General features: G+C 41.1%; 1 protein-coding gene across 11 annotated transcripts in view; it reads left to right on the top strand.

The window, feature by feature from the left end:
- Window positions 1-20774, top strand: part of IRAG1 (inositol 1,4,5-triphosphate receptor associated 1) — a 106658-nt gene that overhangs the window by 75402 nt on the left and 10482 nt on the right. For 6 of the 11 annotated variants that reach the window (XM_083456523.1, XM_083456527.1, XM_083456526.1 and 3 more), the window contains exons 19-31: window positions 1052-1152; window positions 2627-2697; window positions 3378-3551; window positions 4385-4462; window positions 5419-5465; window positions 6060-6662; window positions 9662-9740; window positions 10552-10690; window positions 11742-11772; window positions 13526-13666; window positions 17929-18060; window positions 19574-19715; window positions 20173-20222. In XM_083456523.1, coding sequence (XP_083312649.1) covers window positions 1052-1152; window positions 2627-2697; window positions 3378-3551; window positions 4385-4462; window positions 5419-5465; window positions 6060-6662; window positions 9662-9740; window positions 10552-10690; window positions 11742-11772; window positions 13526-13666; window positions 17929-18060; window positions 19574-19715; window positions 20173-20222 — 1788 coding nt within the window. The remainder of the gene's footprint in view (window positions 1-1051; window positions 1153-2626; window positions 2698-3377; window positions 3552-4384; window positions 4463-5418; window positions 5466-6059; window positions 6663-9661; window positions 9741-10551; window positions 10691-11741; window positions 11773-13525; window positions 13667-17928; window positions 18061-19573; window positions 19716-20172; window positions 20223-20774) is intronic. The other 5 variants (XM_083456522.1, XM_083456521.1, XM_083456530.1 and 2 more) reach the window with 2 other exon arrangements.

Below are 20774 nucleotides of genomic sequence, written 5' to 3'. Positions count from 1 at the left end.
ATCACTGGATGTACATGGAAAAAGCTCTCATGAAACATGTGCATGCCATAATACCTCAGCAACAACAAAATTAAATAAAGATTTTTCAAACAACACACACACACCCCTTTCACAGGAGGCAAAGCAAAGAAAGCCGTGGTAAAAAAAAAAGGTGGAGTTAACTAATTGCTGTGTAGAATGTAGGACTTGCTTCCAGGTGGCCAAATGCACTGAGCTGTTCATGAGAAATTTAAACATTTTGTTACCTGGGAAGGCATTTTACACACACACACACACACACACACACACACACCTATTATTAATTCATATTAGTAGTAGTATTATTGGTATTATTAATCTCACTTGTCCAATATGGCAGCTAGTCCTCAATTGTTTTAAAATGGATTTGAAACATCTGGGTTCTTTATAAAGTTGTTCACAAATGCTAATTCATCAAGAATTGTGTATTAGTTGCTCCTGCAATTAGGTGGGTGTCAGGGAAGAGTTAGAAGTTTCCAGTTTCTCAGAGGGAGAAAGCATTCCCCAAGGGGGGAAGGAGAGCAGTGAATCTAATAGAAGAGAACAACAGGGAGGGACCGGCTGTTCACAGGAAAGGCAAGGGTTAAGTTCTAGCTCAGATTCGGAGGAGAGGAGATACAGGCCAGCTCTAGCCAGGAGGTTAGAAAAAAGAGCGGGAAAACGAAGGGAGAGGCGCCTTCGCCATTTTGAGGGTGGCTGGTCACGGAGAAGCAGAGCTCAGAAGGTATCTGAAATAAGTGACTCTGAGGAAGAATAGTTAAGAACCGTTTATAAGATTGTTTTGTTAATACGCAATAAAAAGTTATAAAAGAACAAGAAGTGTTTGTGTGGTGATCTGAAGAGGACAACGACCAGGCCTGATAGTAGGGTCTGCATTAGAGCATAGGACTTGAATTATGCAGAGCCTGTGAATAAATTAGGGCTAGAATTTCATGTAAAAATGTCATGTTTATTCCATTGCAATCATCCTGTGGTATATTTCTATATTCCAAATTAAATTTTCAAAATATTTTTTTTGTCACAAACCATTCAGGAGTCCCCTGTTGAAGCAGCAACATGCAACACACCTTCTATCGTTCTTCCAGAAAACATAGTCACACCAGATACAGAAAGAGAAAAAAATCTAGCTTTCAGGTAATACATAAATAAGTACACACAATTTGTTTTCTCCTCTGCCATAGGTAAATGAGGAACCTGCACAATCCTCATACGTTGTTAGACTCCAACTCCCATCAGTGCTGGAAAGCATGGCCAATGATCTTTATGGCGCAACATGCTGAGCTCTATACATCAGGAATGCCTTCTCTGCATCATTTGCTATAAACTGATTTGGCCTTTCTACATGCTTGGTTTGTTTGTTTGCCTCTTGCCTCTATAACTTTGTAGCATTCTAACATATACACAGCTTGTAAGGATAGATTTGAAAGTTCATTCCTCTAGAAAATTATACAGTTGGGTCCAATCTCATGTGGACATTTGTGTAAATCTCTCTTTTTTTGTAATGAAGTCTAGATTTGAATAATTGGACACAGAACTGTTGCTCTGGATACATGTAACAAGCAAAGCTTTTTTTAAAAAAAACAACACCAGAGCATGCCGATTTATCCACTTCATGAGATCAGCGGTTCGAATCCCCGCAATGGGGTGAGCTCCCGTTGCTCGGTCCCTGCTCCTGCCAACCTAGCAGTTCGAAAGCATGTCAAAGTGCAAGTAGTTAAATAGGGACTGCTCTGGCGGGAAGGTAAACGGCGTTTCCGTGTGCTGCTCTGGTTCGCCAGAAGCAGCTTAGTCATGCTGGCCACATGACCTGGAAGCTGTACGCTGGCTCCCTCAGCCAATAAAGCGAGATGAGCGCCGCAACCCCAGAGTCGGCCACGACTGGACCTAATGGTCAGGGGTCCCTTTACCTTTATACTTTAAGCACTGTTTTTACTGTAGCCATTGGGTTAATTCCTGAGCATTCAGTGTAGGCTGGCACACCTTCCCCACTCCCAACCATTCTGACCTACTGACAGAGGTAGTTCAGCTCATATAAATGTATCAGCTAGAGGCTAGTCACAAAATCTCAGCTTCAAATGGAGATGTCAACAGTCAGTCCGTGGCTGCAGTATCTGGCTCCCATCTTGTTCTTAGCATGGCATGGGAAACATTTAACACAACAGAAGTTATTCTTACTAATTAAATGTAGCTGAATTTTCTGGAACAATTATGGCAACATCATTTTTGTTCACACAAAATAAAGCTGAGGTGAATTTAATGAAAAAAATTCATATTCAAGATGAGAGAAGATTTCTTGGGGTTTACACATGATGTGAAAATTGATCCTATTTTGCTGGTTTTTGTCCAGCTCCCATACAGGAAGCACTTCTCTCATAACTCTATGGGATGTCCCAAAGGAGCTATTTCAGTGCAGAGTAGGATGCTGATTTGGCAAGTGTGCCTTTCCAAATTCACATTTGCTAAAGGCCAAACTAGTTTGTGAATTAAATGTGTGGTGTTTTTATTTTAAATGTGTATTTAGTTTTAATACTTTTATAAACTGATTTATATAATGCTACTTTAGTTTTAATAAAGCTCATTCCCCCCGGCCTTTTCTTTTCCCCTCCAGACCTGTTAGTCCTCATCTGCGGCATTCTCACAGAAATGCTAGGACATCAGCTAGCTCACTGACATCTGTGGGTAAGAAACACACACACACACACACACACACACACACACACATGTTGGCAATTGCTTGATGAAAATGTGCAGTTGCCTATCTGCCCTGTAGAGATTTTAATGACTGTACCATCGTTCAATATGCAACATTGCAATGGTATGAAAACTTGTTTATATGCTTGATTTAAGATATGCAAACTCTGTACAAGATTTGATGGAGGGGGAGAAGGGAGAAATGCAAAATAGAACCCTCAGGCTTCTGATATCCTAGTGCATGGATCAGTGCAATCCTGCATTTTATCTATCAAGGGTTCAAGGGGTTTAGGGCAAAGCTACTTAGGTCTGATTCAATTGCCAGATGTGGAATTCTGCCTTAGGTCAGCTGCTCACACCCAATATGCACTTCTGTGGTTAGCATGACTCCTTGGCAAAGCTTCAATAGCTGCATATACTGTACCATTTAACACAAAGATTGTTGTGTGGGGAGTATAGTGCACCATTGTGTCACCATTGCAGCAAGTCCGAGTTTCATTAGAGCTCAGCTATATCACAGGGTTTCCATAAATTCAGTATTTTACTCAGTGTGTAATTAAATGGCAGTATGTTGAGTAAAATCTGACCTATATAGCACACCAAGTGATGAAAGACTTCAAATGCTGTTACATGATACAACTGGGTAATTTGGATACTTTTCCATTTAGATAACAGAGGTAATGTAATTGACTTGGTGAATGACCAGCTGCCAGATGTTAAAATATCTGATGAAGATAAAAAGAAGAATCTCGAATTGTTAGAAGAAGCAAAGAGGGTGAGTGAGAGGTTCCTCACACGAAGAGGAAGGAAATCAAGAAGCAGCCTTTCAGAATCTCCCACAGGTACAAGTTTTAAAATCCCATATCTTGAAATTAGGGATGTGGGTGGCGCTGTGGTCTAAACCACTGAGCCTCTTGGGCTTTCCGATTGGAAGGTTAGCAGTTTGAATCCCCACAATGGGGTGAGCTCCCGTTGCTCTGTCCCAGCTCCTGCCAACTTAGCAGTTTGAAAGCATGCCAATGCAAGTAGATAAATAGGTTCCGCTGTGGCTGGAAGGTAAACGGTGTTTCCACGTGCTCTGGTTTCTGTCACAGTGTCCTGTTGCACTGTCTGTGGACAAACACTGGCTCCCTCAGCCTGAAAGCGAGATGAGTGCCGCAACCCCATAGTCGCCTTTGACTGGACTTAACCATCCAGGGGTCCTTTACCTTTACCTTACCTTTACCTTGAAATTGTGCAAATGGAACCCAGTGTTAGCCTGTGTGCAACGTGTGTTTTACCATAACAAATTAGCAAAGGTCATTTTAATGTAAGAGGCCTGTGGCACCATAAAGGCCACATATATTGTGGCATATAAGGTGCCGCAAGCTTTTTGCCCGCTTCTTGACATCATTCATAGATTTTAAAGATGCACATGTCTTTCAGCTTTTCCTCATGTTAGCTGTACTTGGGCATTCTTCGCTCCCATGTTCACCAAGTCATGCAAAGTAGCCCAACCCCAACATGCTTCTCTCAGTGTTTGTACATATAGCACTCTCCTGTGACATCACTCAGCAAAAGCATGGTGCCCTGCTCATTATCTGTTGCAGATTTAATGGTCTGCTTACTTAAAACCGGAAAATGAGAACTAACCACTCAGAATAACTATTCATTGTTGTGTATAACTTTAATGCAGCTATATCCCCAGCACTTAGCCCTAATGTTTCACCTGCTGCCTCTCGGAGCAACTCTTTCACTCTGCCAAGTCCAACAGGTAAAATTAATGTTGCATGTTCAAATTATATACATATTAGTTGAGCAGCCATAGATGTTTGGTCATTATAAGATCTTGTAATATTCCCTGCCCCCACCCCACCCCCGAAATGGTAAGCTAGAAATCTTGCTGGGCAAATGAATAGGGAATGTTTTACAGCAAAATGTGATGTAAATATGAGAGGAAGCTTGATCAGATCTAAGCTGTATCTAGTCCAGCACCCAACAGTGTTCAGACAGATGTTTCTAGGAATCCAAAAAGCAGGGTGTGAAGAGCCCTTTGTCACCCACCCACCTACCCACTCGCCCGCCCACCAAGAGAGTCTTTCTCTTTTCCCCCAGGGGCTAACCTGACAGGTTTTAGAGCTGGCCATATGGCCCCATGGCACCTCCCACTTCTAAGGTGGTATTGTTCTGTTAAAAGATTTTTGGCCGTCCTTTAAGACAATGTCCACTCTATCCTATATGAAACAGTTAGATTTTACCTGCCTTATAATAAGTCAGCAGGGTAGAGGCAGTATGAGCTCTCATGGAAGGAAATTCCATGGCAAGGTGGACAATGTGCTGGCAGCTGTATGCCCTGTTGACTCCTCCACACCCTCTGGTATTTTTAATGTATATTTTTTGTAAACCGCTTATAGGGTTTAATGATTAAATGATAAATCCTCTTAGGCCGCAATGGGTAAGTCTTCTCATAAAAAGGAATCCACAGCAGAACCTCATTAGACATTTTTGAAATAATGGAGAGGCTCATATGGGCTGACACGTTCTATGAAGCAGTAGTGATTGTAGCAGAAGTCCTATAAGCTAAGGGTGTGTTGAATTGTTCAGGACTTTTGTTAACAGGAATAGCACTCTTTTCTGCCTGTAGTAGCCATATGGCCACAGAGTTTAGAGCTAACTATGACATGTTACAGTATGTGGTGGAAGTTTCATCACCTGTTTTTCATATTGTAGGTTCTGATATATGCCCATCTGCTTTGGGTTCAGTGCCTCCACTGCAGGTAAGAATGCTCTAATGCTGATTATTGTTGAGCACTGCATACAATCAATCAGGATAACAACACATTACCTTGACAAAAAAGAGTGTGTGTGCGTGTGTGTGTGTTGGGGGGCTTTATCAATGGGAGAACATGTGCTTAACCGGTACTGCTAACCGGTACTGCATCCCCATATTGTCTCCTAAAAATCATCTCATTACTTTTGGGCCTGAATCTTCCACTGGCTCAGTGTAAATGTTTCTTGAGTAAGGACTTTTATATGTGCAATTGTGACTTGTAACAGCTTCTACTGCTTCTTTTTGTGAGCTTAGCATGTCATCTGAGCCAAACTGTAAACATAAGACCAAAACTTGGTTGCAGCTAATGGTTTGTCTGGAGTGAGCCAAACAATGAGCTCAGGATTGAACAACATGCTATTCCAAACTATGGCTTAGCTCAGAGCAGAGAGGCAGCAGGAGACAAAAGAAAGGAGTGCAGGGGCCACAGTCTCTCCAAGAACCTGCATAGTTGCGCATTTGCACTAATTCTATAGTTTGGCCTAGTGTTGTGTGTAAACAAACTCATTATACTATTTCTTTGATTATTTTTAATTTTTAGAATGCCACAAAAGGATTAACTGATCGAAATGAGAATGATCAAAGAAAACTTTCTCAGGAAAAACCAGTTACACACACAACTGCTTTGGAAAATCCAAAGAAGTTGACGGAACAAAAGGAGAACTTTGATCCACATAAGCCTATGGATAACCTACCCAGATCCTGTACTTCAGGTTATGACACTGGCAGAGTATCTCTAAATACCAGCCCAAGCACCTGTGAAAACAAACTTCAGAAACTAATCCCTAAAAAAACAAAAGAAAATGATTCTCCTTTCCAAGGCCATTTACAAGGACCAGGGATATTTACCATGGACCCAAAGTTAAAGGGATCAGTAGCACCATTATCAAAGGATTCAAAAGTTTCTTGTAAAACAGAACTTAATACACCTGGTTCCCGCCCTCCTCTATTACGAGCTGTGTCGTGGGATCACGCAGAACCTGGTAATATAGAAAAGGTACCTTTTAAATGTCCATCTGAAGATGACAGACACTTTGCCATTAACAATAAACCCAACAACATATCGACTAAACAGTCAGCCTTCAAAGACCTCCAAATACAAGTTCAACCAGTAAGAATGCAGAAACTGACAAAGCTCAGAGAGGTGAGTTTCTATAAATTAGCAGGATTTTATTTTAGTCTTTTGTTGTTGTTCCAAAATTGTGTGATATAACAGGATTGGGCTTTGATAAAATAAGAGTAGAACCTTGCATTTTGAAGTATTGGGAAATGAAGAATTGTTTTCTAGTTCATTACACCAAAGGCCACATTTCAAAGGTAGAATAAGGTGAGTCAGGGCTTGTCATATTGCTGTGCTTCTAGTTAAGCAAAACTTGAGGTCTTTAGGAAAGCGTTAACAGCAGAAAGTGAGCATCTCTATCTCTTGATCATTAGAAACACCTACCACCCACAATCTCTTGTCTCAAAACCTTTAACTTCCTTTTCATTAAGCTTATCTACTGGATTGTGAAAGCTAGGCACTTATTTTTTTTATGGGGAAGAAGCACAGAGATCCTATGAACATTGTCACCACAGTTCACGGACCTCCTTTTAGGCACATATAAAAAGTAACATAGGATCCCTGTCAGATATGACCTGTAAGTAAGAGGACACTGTGACTGAATATTTTGATTATCAGTTGGATTGAGGGGGTGCTGTTCCTGTGGATTTATTTTTAATTTTGGTAAATTCATTTATTAAAATGTGTTCCAACTCTACACCAGAATTACATATCTAAATTGACACATTCTTTTCCTTATATAATTAGCTTTTCAACTCTGCAGCTTTAATGTTAAATTAGAAAGCAGTCTTTTGCCTTTTAGTGAAACAAAAGCTTACCGCTTAAAGGTGATTGTAAAATACAGCGCAGAGGTACTTTGGTCTCTAATAAAGTATGCAATATGTAAACAGGAAGAAGCTGATGAACTGTCCTGTCATCTTTCAAAGTAGTATTTAGGAATTAAATAAGCTACTTTTGGTCTCTTAGGAGATTTCTTCACATCCAGAAAAGCCTTTCCTTCCTGAAGCTATATCAACAAATCATCTTAAACATTGCTTCAAGTGTTTCTGCTGTTCATGTGCTTCCTTTTCTTTTGTGTCTTATTTCTTGCTGCTTTCAACACTTCTTTCCCAGGACATCACATCACATTGTTATCTGCAGGCCTCAAGACAACTGGTTACTTCTGTGTAGCTGAAATAATCTACATGCATAAAGGGGAAAAGAAATTCAGGCAGAACCGTGACTAGAGAGCTAAAAGTCCATTTGGTGGCCTATGCTCTGGTAGCAAAGAAGCAATAGTTTTCCTTACTCTGATACAATGTTGGCAGTTTATTAACTGGATCAAATGTAATAGAGTAGAGAAGAAGAGAAGTCTTTCCAGCAAGAAACTCGCTCATAGGATTTTAAAAAAAATTATTTTTCAAAGTTTTATTTTCATAAAATGTGTTTATTTTCACCAGGAGATAAGATATAGTTTATATAAGCACAAATAATTATACAGTATTCAGTATTTCTTGGCATATACCAGATTCTACAGCAGTGCATCACAAAAGTCTTCAAATTCTTAATGAGCGTGGATTCTTGGTTTTCTCAAATCTTGCCAAGCACTTTGGCCATTCATCTGTTGTTGAGTAATTGATGATAATAAAATGGAAGTCGTGTTGGGTGGAATCTACACACATATAAAAACCATCCTGAAAATGCTTTTTTTAAAAAGCGTTCTTAATAAATTCATTAAACAGCTTCTTCTCCAGAGCGATCTCGGCCCTGAATGGGAAGCCCAGACTTTGAAAGTCATCTAATCTCCCTTGCTGTATTTTACTACATTTTTTAATTAGTGTTTTTATGGAGCAGCCAAGTAATTTCGTTGTCCCCGAAGGGGGCAATGACAATAAAGATATTATTATTATTATTATTATTATTATTATTATTATTATTATTAATTAAATTTTCCATAAAACTCGCCATCTCCATCTAGTGTCACATTTTATATTGCACTTAAAACACACTTAAGATGTTTTGTTTGCAGCTGTATAGCAGAGTCCTTGGTCCGCATTTCATCTATCCAGAGTTTAACTTCTAATGGATAGAGTTTCACTCCTCTAAAGGGATAGGTTTCAGTTTTGTCCGGGAAGTGCAGGTAGCTTTTTTTTGGCATGAGCCAAGGATGGTAAACTTGCTGTAACTCCCTCTGGACATGGGGGGAAAGCTTGGCTACAGTGATCGGCACTCCTGGTAACCTCCAGCCTAGATTACAGTAATATGTTGCATGTGGAACTGCCTTTAAAGTTAGTTTAGAACATGGCCACTAGGCTGCTGTCTAGGACCATGAATAAATTTCACCAGTTCAGAGTGCTCACTTTTAAGGCTCTTTGCTGCTTAGGACTAGAGCATCTGGAGGACTGTATCCTCCCAACATAAGCCTGCACATACACTCAGGCCATCTTCTCCAAGTGCTCTCACTATTTGAGATGAGGTGGGTAGTGACTGAATGAAAAGCTCTTTTGGTTGTGGTACCCTTTTATCAGGTGTGCTTGCCTGGTATAGTGTACTTTGGTTTAAGAACAGCTTAGTTTATGAACAACGGATTAAGAACGCTGCAAACCCGGAAGTAGGTGTTTTGGTTTGTGAACTTTGCCTTGGAAGCTGAACATGTTCCGCTTTCTGTTGAGTGTGTTCCATTTGTAAACTGAGTCCCCCACTGCTATGGGAAAGCATGCCTTGGTTTAAGAACACTTTGGTTTCAGAATGGACTTCCAGAACGGATTAAGTTAGTAAACCAAGGTACCACTGTATTGGTACCTTGGGTTGGATCCCTATACTTAGTCATACTTATGATAGATCCATTAAGATCAATGGGACTAAAGTTAACTTACATCCCATTTGAGTAATTACTCTAAGCATGACTAAGTCTAAATCCATTGTTTCTAGATTTAGTGACTGGAAATTTGTTATGCTAAAGGGTGCAATGTAAATTTATTGGTGACATGTTGCAAAACCCAGCAACTTGATTACCACCATCTTTGCCAATGTACTATATAATTATATCACTGAGCTTGTTATTTCTTGTGAAGAATTAATGCAGTTCTTTCCTACCTAATCAGGAGCACATAATGATGCGGAATCAAAATTTAATTGGACTTAAGCTCCCTGACCTAAGCGAAGCTGCTGAACAGGAGAGAGGTGAAATATGATAAAATTTGATGGGAAATGTACTTGTGGTTAGGAGGGAGGAGGCCACAACAGTGGGGTTTTTTTTAACAGACTGAGGCCTCTTGCTAGAATACACCACTGAAGACCACACCATATGTGACTTCTTGTGTGGGTATGGGAGCGAAAAGAGCACATTGTTGCATGTGGAAATTATTGCATCCATCACAATGGATCCCATTTAGTACAATGTGCTTGTAATCTCGGCCTTTTTGAAGTCAGTAAAACTATTGTCAACAGACACTGGCAATAAAAGTTGTATCCCAGTTGCCACTTTCCAGACAGAGGAAAGTTGGTTCCACTTAATTATTGATAAGACAGTATTGAAATGCTAGGTGACAATCACATTGAATAGCTGGATTTTACCTTCAGTCAGTAGTGCCTTTGCTGAATTTTCCGATTAGCCCTGTTCCCATACTGGTTTCTTACAGCAGAATGTGGAATATACCTTTTCTTCATCCCCTTCAAACATTAGGCCGGGGCGGATCTTGGGGTCTCAAATTTCAATGACGCCCTGTGTAATGCCAAAATTTGGCACCCCCTCACTCCATTGTAAATCATAGTTGCTGTGCCCCCTGTTGCATCCCTGAGGCTCCATGCCCAATTCAACCAAAACAGTCGTGCTCCCGTAAATCCACCTCTGAATAGGCCCATCAGAGTACGAAGTTTAGTAATGTGTTAAACTACTTTAGCTCACAATGCACTACTGAAGCAATAGAATAGTAGTAGCAATAGTAGAGAAGTGGTGGTGTTGGCAATAATAATGATAATAATTTTTTTAAAGTTTTGAACTCTTCTTCAGGGTCTTCACCAGTGCCTTTCTCATCAGAGGAGGAAGAGGCGAAAAGTAGATGTGAGGTGATGCCCAACATTCCTGACACTCTTTTACGAAAACTCCGTGTGCACACCTCTCTTCCAGGAAGGTAAACCACTCTGTGCTGATACTCACACTGTCACCCAAATGCTTTGTGGAAGAGATACTTAAGTGCATTAGATTCAAAAAGGCAATGTGTAGGTGTTCTCCCTCCATTTATGCCTACTACATGGTGTAGTAGTTAGTACTGGACTACAGTGGTGGATATTCAAATCCCAAGTAAGCTCTGAAACTCCAGTTGCGCTCTCCCAGCCTGACCTACTTCACAGGATTGTTGTAATGATAAAATGTGGGGAAAGTTACATATCCCACCCTGAGTTCGTCTAAGAAAGTGGGATGGAAATCTAACAAATAAGAAAACTATGCATTTGAATTAGTATTATCTAAATTGTAATGCAAAGCTGTAATCAGAAACTAACTAAAGCTATATTTTACTTAGGATAGGTTATTTAGGATACCGTCTCTTGGGAATGAGTTCATGTGCTATGTTTTGTAGCAAGGAAAACTTCCGTTAAGCAGAAATTATACTTGGTCAAGCAGCTCAGAATATAAATGACCTTGCATTATGACTGTATGCTTACTGAGTCTTTCTCGCCAAATTAAGGAAATTATATTTCCTCTTCACTTCAGTCTTTGTAAGAAACAAGACCACAGTATATTAGGCCTGCCAACTTCTTCAGAATGGTGTTATCTTTTACACCAATACAGGAAGTGAAGCAGCCTTTGTGGTGTTTATATAGCACAATGCTGTGACAATAAATTAACATTATAAAAACATTACCTTGGATCTTGAGAGTCTAATAATTTTGCATTTGCCAAGGAACATACAGCACACTTAGGACCTGCATTTAATACATAGTAGGCAGTTGCATATCTTGTTTTTCCTTATCTAAGTACAGTAGTAGGGAAGCCTGATGCTCACTGTGAAGTGAGGCTTATTCCCCTGCCATTCTTATCTCACTGGGGAAGTAATCACCCAATGCCCCAGGGCTAGGGCCGTAGGAAAATCCAGCATATGCACCAGTGGTGCCTCTATGGTTCCTAATGACATTTTTTCTGCACTGGCAAACTTTATAACTTAGTTTCCCGTTTTATTGCAGCTCTCCTCCGCTTACTGAGAGAGAGGTTGAGGTAAGTCTCCTTTTGTTTTTTTTACTGTAAAATGCTTGAAGGCTCTTCTTCATCATATTTTGTGTGCAACATACTACCAAGCAACACTTTGTAGATAACCTTTCCATGGCTCCCCTCAAGACATTCTTTGAAGAAAATCTAATCCAAACTGGAGTCAGAGAAGGGTCATTATTTTTAACAACAAACATAAAAATTCCATTTAAAAAATCAGCAAAATGGACAAAACTTCATCAGAGCTATCCCAATCAGGGGATAAGACAGTCTTCAATGAGGCAGCCTTCACTAAATATGAGAAATCACTATAGAGGGGTCTGGTGAACCTCTGGCAGTAGCTGGGCCTCTTTGAAAGACCTTGGAGGGCAGGCAGAATCATGGATCATAATGTCATGAATTGTTGATGGTTACCACTATTTATAAGAGACGCAGGTGGCGCTGTGGGTTAAACCACAGAGCCTAGGACTTGCCGTTGGAAGGTCGGCTGATCGAATCCCCGTGACAGGGTGAGCTCCTGTTGCTCGGTCCCTGCTCCTGCCAACGTAGCAGTTCGAAAGCACATCAAAGTGCAAGTAGATAAATAGGTACCGCTCCTGCGGGAAGGTAAACGGCGTTTCCATGCACTGCTCTGGTTCGTCAGAAGTGGCTTAGTCAGGCTGGCCACATGACCCGGAAGCTGTACGCCGGCTCCCTCGGCCAGTAAAGCGAGATGAGTGCCGCAACCCCAGAGCTGGTCATGACGACCTAATGTTCAGGGGTCCCTTTACCTTTACCTTACCGCTATTTATTTATTTGAAACATTTTTGTACCAGTTAGTTATTCATATTTCTAAGTAGTATCTATTAAAAAATCCATAGAAAATAAGAAAATAAAACAATAGCAATTTATCATAAAGCCAAACTGGTATTCACTGCTGTTCTTTCTACCATGCTGTCATAGAAATGGTGTCTGGATAAGACAGAGAGAGCAATTTTTAAAAGTTGTAGGAAGTAGCAAGGAAAGTTAACGTTGTTCTTGGAGTGCCATTCTTCTCCATTTGCTTTGCTGTTCTACGTTCTAACGTCCATTGAGGAGCCCCATATAAATTATATTATGTTATATAAAATATTTTATGTCTGTGTTGATAATTTTACTGTCTGCTGTTTCTAACACCTGTTTTTATTAATTTATAGTGAATATTTCATACTATCAAATGAACTGCTTTGAGATATATCTTTTATTTAAGTGATAGCTAAATTTTGCTAAATAAATAATGAATAAAGCTTTAGAAGTTATAGTTGTGGTCAGGAGTAAAAGGACTGAAGTGATATGTTACTACTGCAAGCACTGATTTCACATTGGTCAGTGTAATGCCTGTGGTCTCAGTGCAGCCGTAGAAAGTAAGAAATGAATGTGCTTGCCTGTGAAGTAACTTCAGCCTAGTCTTCCAAGCTGGAGAATATGATTCCAAGTGGATTTGACACTTCTCTTTGTGGAAATTAATTCCTACTAGTGTATGGAATGGTCTCCCTCGGGAGGTTTTGGACTTTTCTTCCTTGGAGGTTTTTAAGCAGAGGTTGGATGGCCATCTGTCATGGATGCTTTAGCTGAGATTCCTGCATTGCAGGTGGCTGGACTAGAAGACCCTTCAGGTGCCTTCCAACCCTACAATTCTATAATTCTATGAGTCAACTTTATGCAAAACAATTTCCCCCTTTTATACATGAATATGACTGGTAAACAGAATTCAATGAGGCCTTTCTTTTCCCTCCCTCAACAGAATGTGTTTGTACAACTTTCATTGGCTTTCAGAAATGATAGTTATACATTGGAATCAAGAATTAACCAGGCTGAGAGGGAGAGGAATCTTGCTGAGGAGAACACAGAGAAGGAACTGGATCATTTTAAAGTTGCTATTACGGTAAGAGGACCATGGTGAACATTCACTGCAGTTTACGCTTGTTAGAATTCAGTGAATTTTGGTAGGTATTTTGAAGGCTGCTGCCAAATATGTCCCCAAATCCTATGTTATCATTAACTGTTCAGTACTCATATTGATTATCAGCCAACTTAAATCTCTAAAATGGCCACATTTCAATTCTGTGCCATAATCTAGAATTTCGTGTTCTGTGGTAGGTTGATTTTTGCAGTAGGTGGAACTGAATGTTGCAAAAATAATGTACTCTTGGAACTGCAGCCATACCTTGGTTATCAAACAGCTCATTTGTCGAACAAATTGGCTCTCGAACATTGGCTCCTGCAGCCAATCGGAAGCCGCACCATGTTTTTGAATGGTTTCGGGAGTTGAACATACTCCCAGAACGGATTAAGTTCGAGAACCAAGGTACCACTATGCTTTTTTAACAAAACAAAAGAAGCATATTGTTTATGAGTGGTGTAATAGGTGTAAAATACCAGACTTCACCAGACCTTGTGGCCCTCCATAAGTTGTTGGACTCCAACTCCCATCAGCCCCAGCCATCAGTAGCAGTCCAACAGTTTCTGGAGGGTCACAGGTTATCTGCCTGCTTCACAGTAAGTCAGTTAGAAGCATACACTGTCGCGAATTCTTTGCAGCGCTTTAGCAGAAATGCTCAGAGTTCCAGGTTCTTCAGTGCAGTATTATTTATTGTGAGCTATATATACAGATATCTACAGAAGCAGTTCATATAGTCAGACAGAGTACCTGGCTGCACCTTAAGGCAAATAGAGAGACTATTTCTCTCTGACCACACTCCTCTACACCACCACCTTACTGCTGGACAGGTTTCCCTTTTAAACCGATGACAGCCAGTCAACTGTCAGCACACTACTGCTGAGTCATTCTGACCCAGCACCTCCATAGAACGTATTGCAGGCTGATTGCATCAGCTAGCAAACTCAAGCCTGCAGACTTACTATCTTACACAGCATTCTGTGATCCCAACATACACTTGTAAGTCAGATTGTTCTACAGAGTTCAGACTCAAGGGCCCTATGTCATGGAGCTCAGATCTCTTCTTCAGTCTCCTTTTCTGTACTCACCATTCCTTCTACTTTGGGTTTCAATGCTGTTTGAGAGGGAAAAGCAGTGTATGTGCTAGATGAAAGCAGCAAAATTCTGCTACATAGTTTACCATTTATTGCAGAGAGGTTTGGCATCATGATTGCATATGTTGTTTATGCATCAGTCCTGCAGTATTTCCTGGAGTTCCCATCCTAAACATGGAGGAGGTAGTTGCTGTTCTTTACTATTTATGTTCCTGGGCAGGGAACAGCTGAATACTTGACATCATACAGTGAAGAATGTGTAATCTCATGCCTAAAAAATGCCCTGAGTAAATGCACCTAAAGATAGAGGAAGCAAGGAGCGAGGAATTTCTGCAGGAAGTCCATAAATCTCTTTATAATCATTTATGTATACATCTTTTATACTGGTATCTTTCAGAGGAAGAGTGGGCAAAGCAATTCTTATTTGTTCATGCATTTCTTTCTCAAGTAAAAACTGATTCAAACACAAAATATTTGCAGCCCAATCCAAGCATGTTTGCTTGGGAGTGGAACCCATTGGGCTTGGTGTGTCTGGGATTGCAGACTTAGCTACAATGGAAGCTGCACTCCTGCACATGCTTGCCTATGGGTAAGCTCCACTGGACATTGTAGGGCTGAAATGTGGATAGATAAGCATGTGATTGTGCTGCAAAACAGATGTAGTAGAGACTGGTGTCGTGGTGCGATGCCAATTCACACATTTTCACAGTATGGGAATTACTTTTGTCGGGAATTGCATGAAATAGGTAGCTTTTCTAAAACAATTTCAAGTATGTGTGCTTCCACTGGCATCAAAGTGCAATGTCATCTAAGAACTATGCTTCCTTTCTGGTACTGGATTTTTCACCCACACTGACTTCTTTCCTCCCATTGAGCCTGAAAATTGTTTGGCTTCTATGTTTGCTTTCTCATTTAAATGGGAAATCTGATGTGTAAATCTCGTGTTTATCAATCAAGGGCTATGTTTCTTGGCTGTATATCTGAAGCTGACTCATGTTCAGGAGCGCAGCACTTTTAGAGTTGGATGTACTATACTGAAACTAGGGTTGCCATACGTTCGGAATTTCATGGACATACCGTATTTTTCGCCCTATAAGACGCACTTTTCCCACTCCAAAAATGAAGGGGAAATGTGTGTGCGTCTTATGGGGCGAATGCCGGCTCCTTGGCTTCAGCGATAGCAACGCGAAGCCTCCAAAGCCTGTGCTCTGGAGGCTTTGTGTTGCTTCCGCTGGAGCCAGGAGAGTCTGCTCTTTGAGGCTGGCGGTGGGGGAAAGCAGCGCCTCCTCCATCGCCAGCCCCAGAGGATGGGGGGCAGCGGGAAGGCGCGTGACGCCTTCCTGCTACTCTCCGACCAGGCTTTGAGGCTGGCGGGGGGGAAAGCAGCGCTTCCCCCATCGTCAGCCCCAGAGGATGGGGGGCAGCGGGAAGGCGCGCGACGCCTTCCCACTACCCTCCAACCCGGCTTGGAGGCTGGCGGGGGGGGGGAAGCAGCGCTTCCCCCATCGTCAGCCCCAGAGGATGGGGGGCAGCGGGAAGGCGCGCGACGCCTTCCTGCTACTCTCCAACCCGGCTTGGAGGCTGGCGGGGGGGAAAGCAGCGCTTCCCCCATCGTCAGCCCCAGAGGATGGGGGGCAGCAGGAAGGCGTGCGACGCCTTCCCGCTACCCTCCAAACCGGCTTGGAGGCTGGCGGGGGGGAAAGGAGCGCCTCCCCCATCGTCAGCCCCAGAGGATGGGGGGCAGCAGGAAGGCGCGCGACGCCTTCCTGCTACCCTCCAACCCGGCTTGGAGGCTGGTGGGGGGGAAAGGAGCGCTTCCCCCATCGTCAGCCCCAGAGGATGGGAGGCAGCAGGAAGGCGTGCAGCGTAGTGTAGATTTTGGCAAATTTCATTAAAAAATAGGTCCACAACTCATTTTTTATTTTTGAAATTTTGCAAAAACAACTCAAGAACTTTGGGCAAAACTAAAAACGCTCATCAACAACTTTTGTGTCCAGATTTTCACTTTTTAAAATGTGGCAACCCTACTGAAACACACAGCAGGATTCACTTTCCGTATCTCCAATTTCCAATAGTAGAAAATTGCTGTTCTACTTGTTGAACTGCTTCTTCCATGAGGTGAGGAACACTGCCACTCCCCTATTTGTTTTGTGATGAAAATACTCTTATCAATGGGAAAATGTAGAAAGGGCCCACTGCTGGCCCTAATCAAGTATCAAACTTTGAAAAAGGAGAGGTTGGAGGTAATTACAATGTAGCAGAAGCCCTAGTTTTCTTACTTTCTAATTTGCTTATCACAATCATTATTCTATCTCTGGTTAACCAGATAAACTAAGCTGTAGGCTAGTATGCACATGATTTTGATGGACTGCATCTCAAATGCAAAATCAGTCATAAGACTCACCAAGAAGGGTAGCACAATGAAGAAACTGAAGATGAGCTAATTGAGGATTGTAATGTTTACAAGATTTTCCACTGGAATTTTAAAGCCCCATTGAAGGATTATCTGTGCTTTTAAATAAAAATGAACAAATCTTTGCTTGCAGTCAACTTTTTATTACTCTTCATTGTTTAGAGAGCTGTGAGATTAACAAAGCACAAATAGTATCTTGCCTTAACCAACAAACAATTTGTACATCATAATAAACTTTTTATCTTACAAGGGCAAAAACCCACTCTTTAAAGCTGAAACACAACAAATGGCAATTCAGGTTTTCAGTGGATTGTCCTTTTCTCCAATTCAGCTTTAAAGAGTAGGTTTTCATGGGGATAGCTCTGGAGCAAAAAAAGAGAGTGCTTGGACAGAGAGCTTTAAAGGATGGACTATGCCTGGAAAGGTGAGTGTGGGTAAGCCCTTGTTTCATGATAGCATGAAGTTTGATTCTTTGTAGTCAAGAGGTGTAATGATATCTAGAATATAAGATCTTGATTTGATATCTGTAGTGGAATTTCAAGCCTTGTTTAGGTTTTGGAAACTGTAAGTAGCTGTACAACAGAGGGACCTTTTTATGTTTGTTGTGCAAGAACTTTCTATAGTTTTAATGGACCCAAGGGACAACAAAGGTGGACAACCCTTGAACTGTAAAACCACAATGACTTCATTTGCTATACATGCTCCTTGATTTGATACATTAGTTCATGCTCTCGCTTCAGTCCTCGGCTTCCTTGTGGCATCATTCTGAGCACAGAGACATGTATCAGAGATTGTTGGAGGACATGGCAGTGCTGCATCGTTTGGCCTCTAGATTATCTAGTCGAGCGGAAATGGTTGGAGCTGTTCGCCAGGTAAGACTCTTGGAATCAAATACCCTGCATCGGTTCCGACTTCACTACTTGAAAAAATAAAGTTTTGTAGGAAGCGTTGGCTATAGTCAGGAGAGACAAACATGGTCCTAAAGCAGAGTTAGAAATCTCATACCCTAAGGCTGAATGGCCCGTGGGACTCTCCCTGGGACACACACCCTCTTCTCATGGAACAGCCTTCACTGACCTTGCTCCACACCTGCTTGAGGCGCTTTTGTCTGGCTGGAATGGGTTATCAAACTGTGACCATGCCTCTTGCTTGCCTGGACAGAGGGTAGAGAGAGGTCCATTGAAGTCTGACCAACTGCAACTCCCTAAGGTTTCGGGCAGATATTTTGTGAGACTCTAAAGATCCTTTTAATTGCAGATGCCAAAGACTGAACAAAGCATATCCTTTACCACTGAGCTGTGGGTCTCTGCCCTCTGGCTCTCTAAAACCATCATTTCAAAAGCTAGCTGAAGATCTGGAATGAGAGCTGAAGTGTAGGTGGCAAGGCAAGACACAGTGATAACAGCAAGAACCTTTATGGAACTCACAGAACTGGCCAACAGGGGCAAAACAGCTGCTTCTATACATTTCTGAAGGCCTGGGCCATTCCCACTCCCAACGTGATTGGCTGTCTAAACTTCCAAGCTGCAAATCATGACTGAGTTTAAGGGCCAATGGCAGAGGCCCAAATCTTGAAATGTTCTGTGATTGGATATCATGTATTGAATCAGAACACAGGGGCTAAGAATTCTTAGTCCAGACTCAAGCTCAGGCAAGCATAGACTACTGAATACATAGCAGGAGCCACTTCGGAAATTATTGCTAGAGGTGTGTCTGTGCAGTTTCCAGAGGAATTTCCCTTTAAACTGATCTCAAGCCATACTTCCAAATTACTACTTTGGTTCAGGAGTTTGCTATACCCAGAGGCGGCCCAATGAGAGGAAGTTAGCAATCATAGGAAATAATGCCCCAATGAGGTGGGGTATCCTGACATCCTGCAGAGGAGCTCATAGGCAAAGTAACAAAGTAGGTTGGTTGCTTGCAGCACCAAAAATAGTTCCCTTGAGTTCTATCTTTAGTCACTTCTTCCTAGGTAAAGTTAGGACCACACCTCTGCCTTTGTACTGTAGCCACATAATATGATGGTGTTGTATTACCGTATTTATTTGAGTCTAATGCATCATTGAATCTAATGTGCACCTCAATTTTCGAAATCTTAAAACCAAAAAAATTTTTTGCTGGAGAATGTAAATGTGTCATCAAATCTAATGCACACCTTAATTTTTGCAGCATAATTTGGCCAAAAAGGGTGAGCATTAGATTCAGGCATTCTTCTAGCTTGGTCCTCTTAGCCACTCATTTATTAGTGGGAGTTAAGATGTATCTGAAGGTTAGTGGTAGGGTCTCTTTATGAGTAATATCTCAGTCTTGCTAAAAGCTGAGATGATGTCATTCATTTCTTGTTGAAAACATACTTCTGTGCGATGCTTGATCTCCTCATTGCAGGAGAAGCGCATGTCAAAGGCCACTGAAGTTATGATGCAGTATGTGGAGAACTTGAAGAGAACATATGAAAAAGATCACGCTGAGCTCATGGAGTATAAGAAACTCGCCAATCAAAATTCTAGCAGAAGTTATGGCTCACCTGGTAAAATAGTCTCTTCTTCCCCACCACACAATATTTTAAAGCATGTCTTTATTGCTGTTGAACTCATAGTTGACTACTTTCAAATCTACATAGATATAAAAGCAGATTATTAAGGTATTTGACAGAATATAATTAATTACAGCTGTTGAACAAAGTTGTGTATCTCGATTGTTTTTACGTATTTTGTTTAAATCTGTGCACAATATTCTATTAAAGAACAAAAGTTAGAAAATCTGATAATAGATAGTAATGTACTGAACTGAACATTTCCCAAATTTCTGCACTTGTAGCAAAAAGAGATATACGTCCTAGTCTTAGATAATATACTGTTTTGCTTTAAAAGCACATTTGTTTCAATATAAAAAATTTCTTACTATTTTAGTGCTGGCAATGCATGTCTGTTTTCAAACACTAATTCTTATTCTTACTTTTGTTGGCTTGTTTTACTATGGTACAGAAGATGGTGTGCCCCGTACATCAAGATCCATGTCTCTTTCTGTTGGAAAGGTACTCTTCCAAGTTTTAAAAAGCTTTAGTTTAATAAGTGTTTTTTTTAAAAAAAAATCCAGCAACTTAGATTCTCCATGTACTCCAAACAACTTGCTCATTTTTCTTTCTTTTTTTCAAGCACTTCCAAAATATTTTTCCCCAGCTGGAAACGTAGCATTCAGGAAACCAGTTCACATATAAAAGCTGCTGTTGCAGTAGAAAGTCAACAGGGAGGCAAATAGCAGTAGAAGTCAGGATTTTCTGAGAACTGGCACAAAGCTTCAATCAGAATTGGGACCCGGCATGGCTACTTTTCTTTCAAAACAAAAGCATGTTGTTGTTGTTGTTGTTGTTTAAAAAAGGATGTGGAGCATAATATGTGGTTTGGCCTTTAGAAATCTATCAAACTAAGTTTACTTACCTAAGGTTACAGTCACAGACACACTTACTGGGGAGCAAGTCCTACTGAATGGAATGTAACTTGCATCTGAGTAAACACGCATAGGCTTTGGTGTTTCAGGCTTCTTAGGATTTAATGCTGCAGGGTTCCTTTTTGTAACTGGCATACAA

This window comes from Podarcis tiliguerta, assembly GCF_965153285.1.
Source record: "Podarcis tiliguerta genome assembly, chromosome: 1".
Taxonomy (NCBI): Eukaryota; Metazoa; Chordata; class Lepidosauria; order Squamata; family Lacertidae; genus Podarcis; species Podarcis tiliguerta.
Note: the sequence above shows the minus strand (reverse complement) of the source record. Positions and strands in the feature narration are given on the sequence as shown.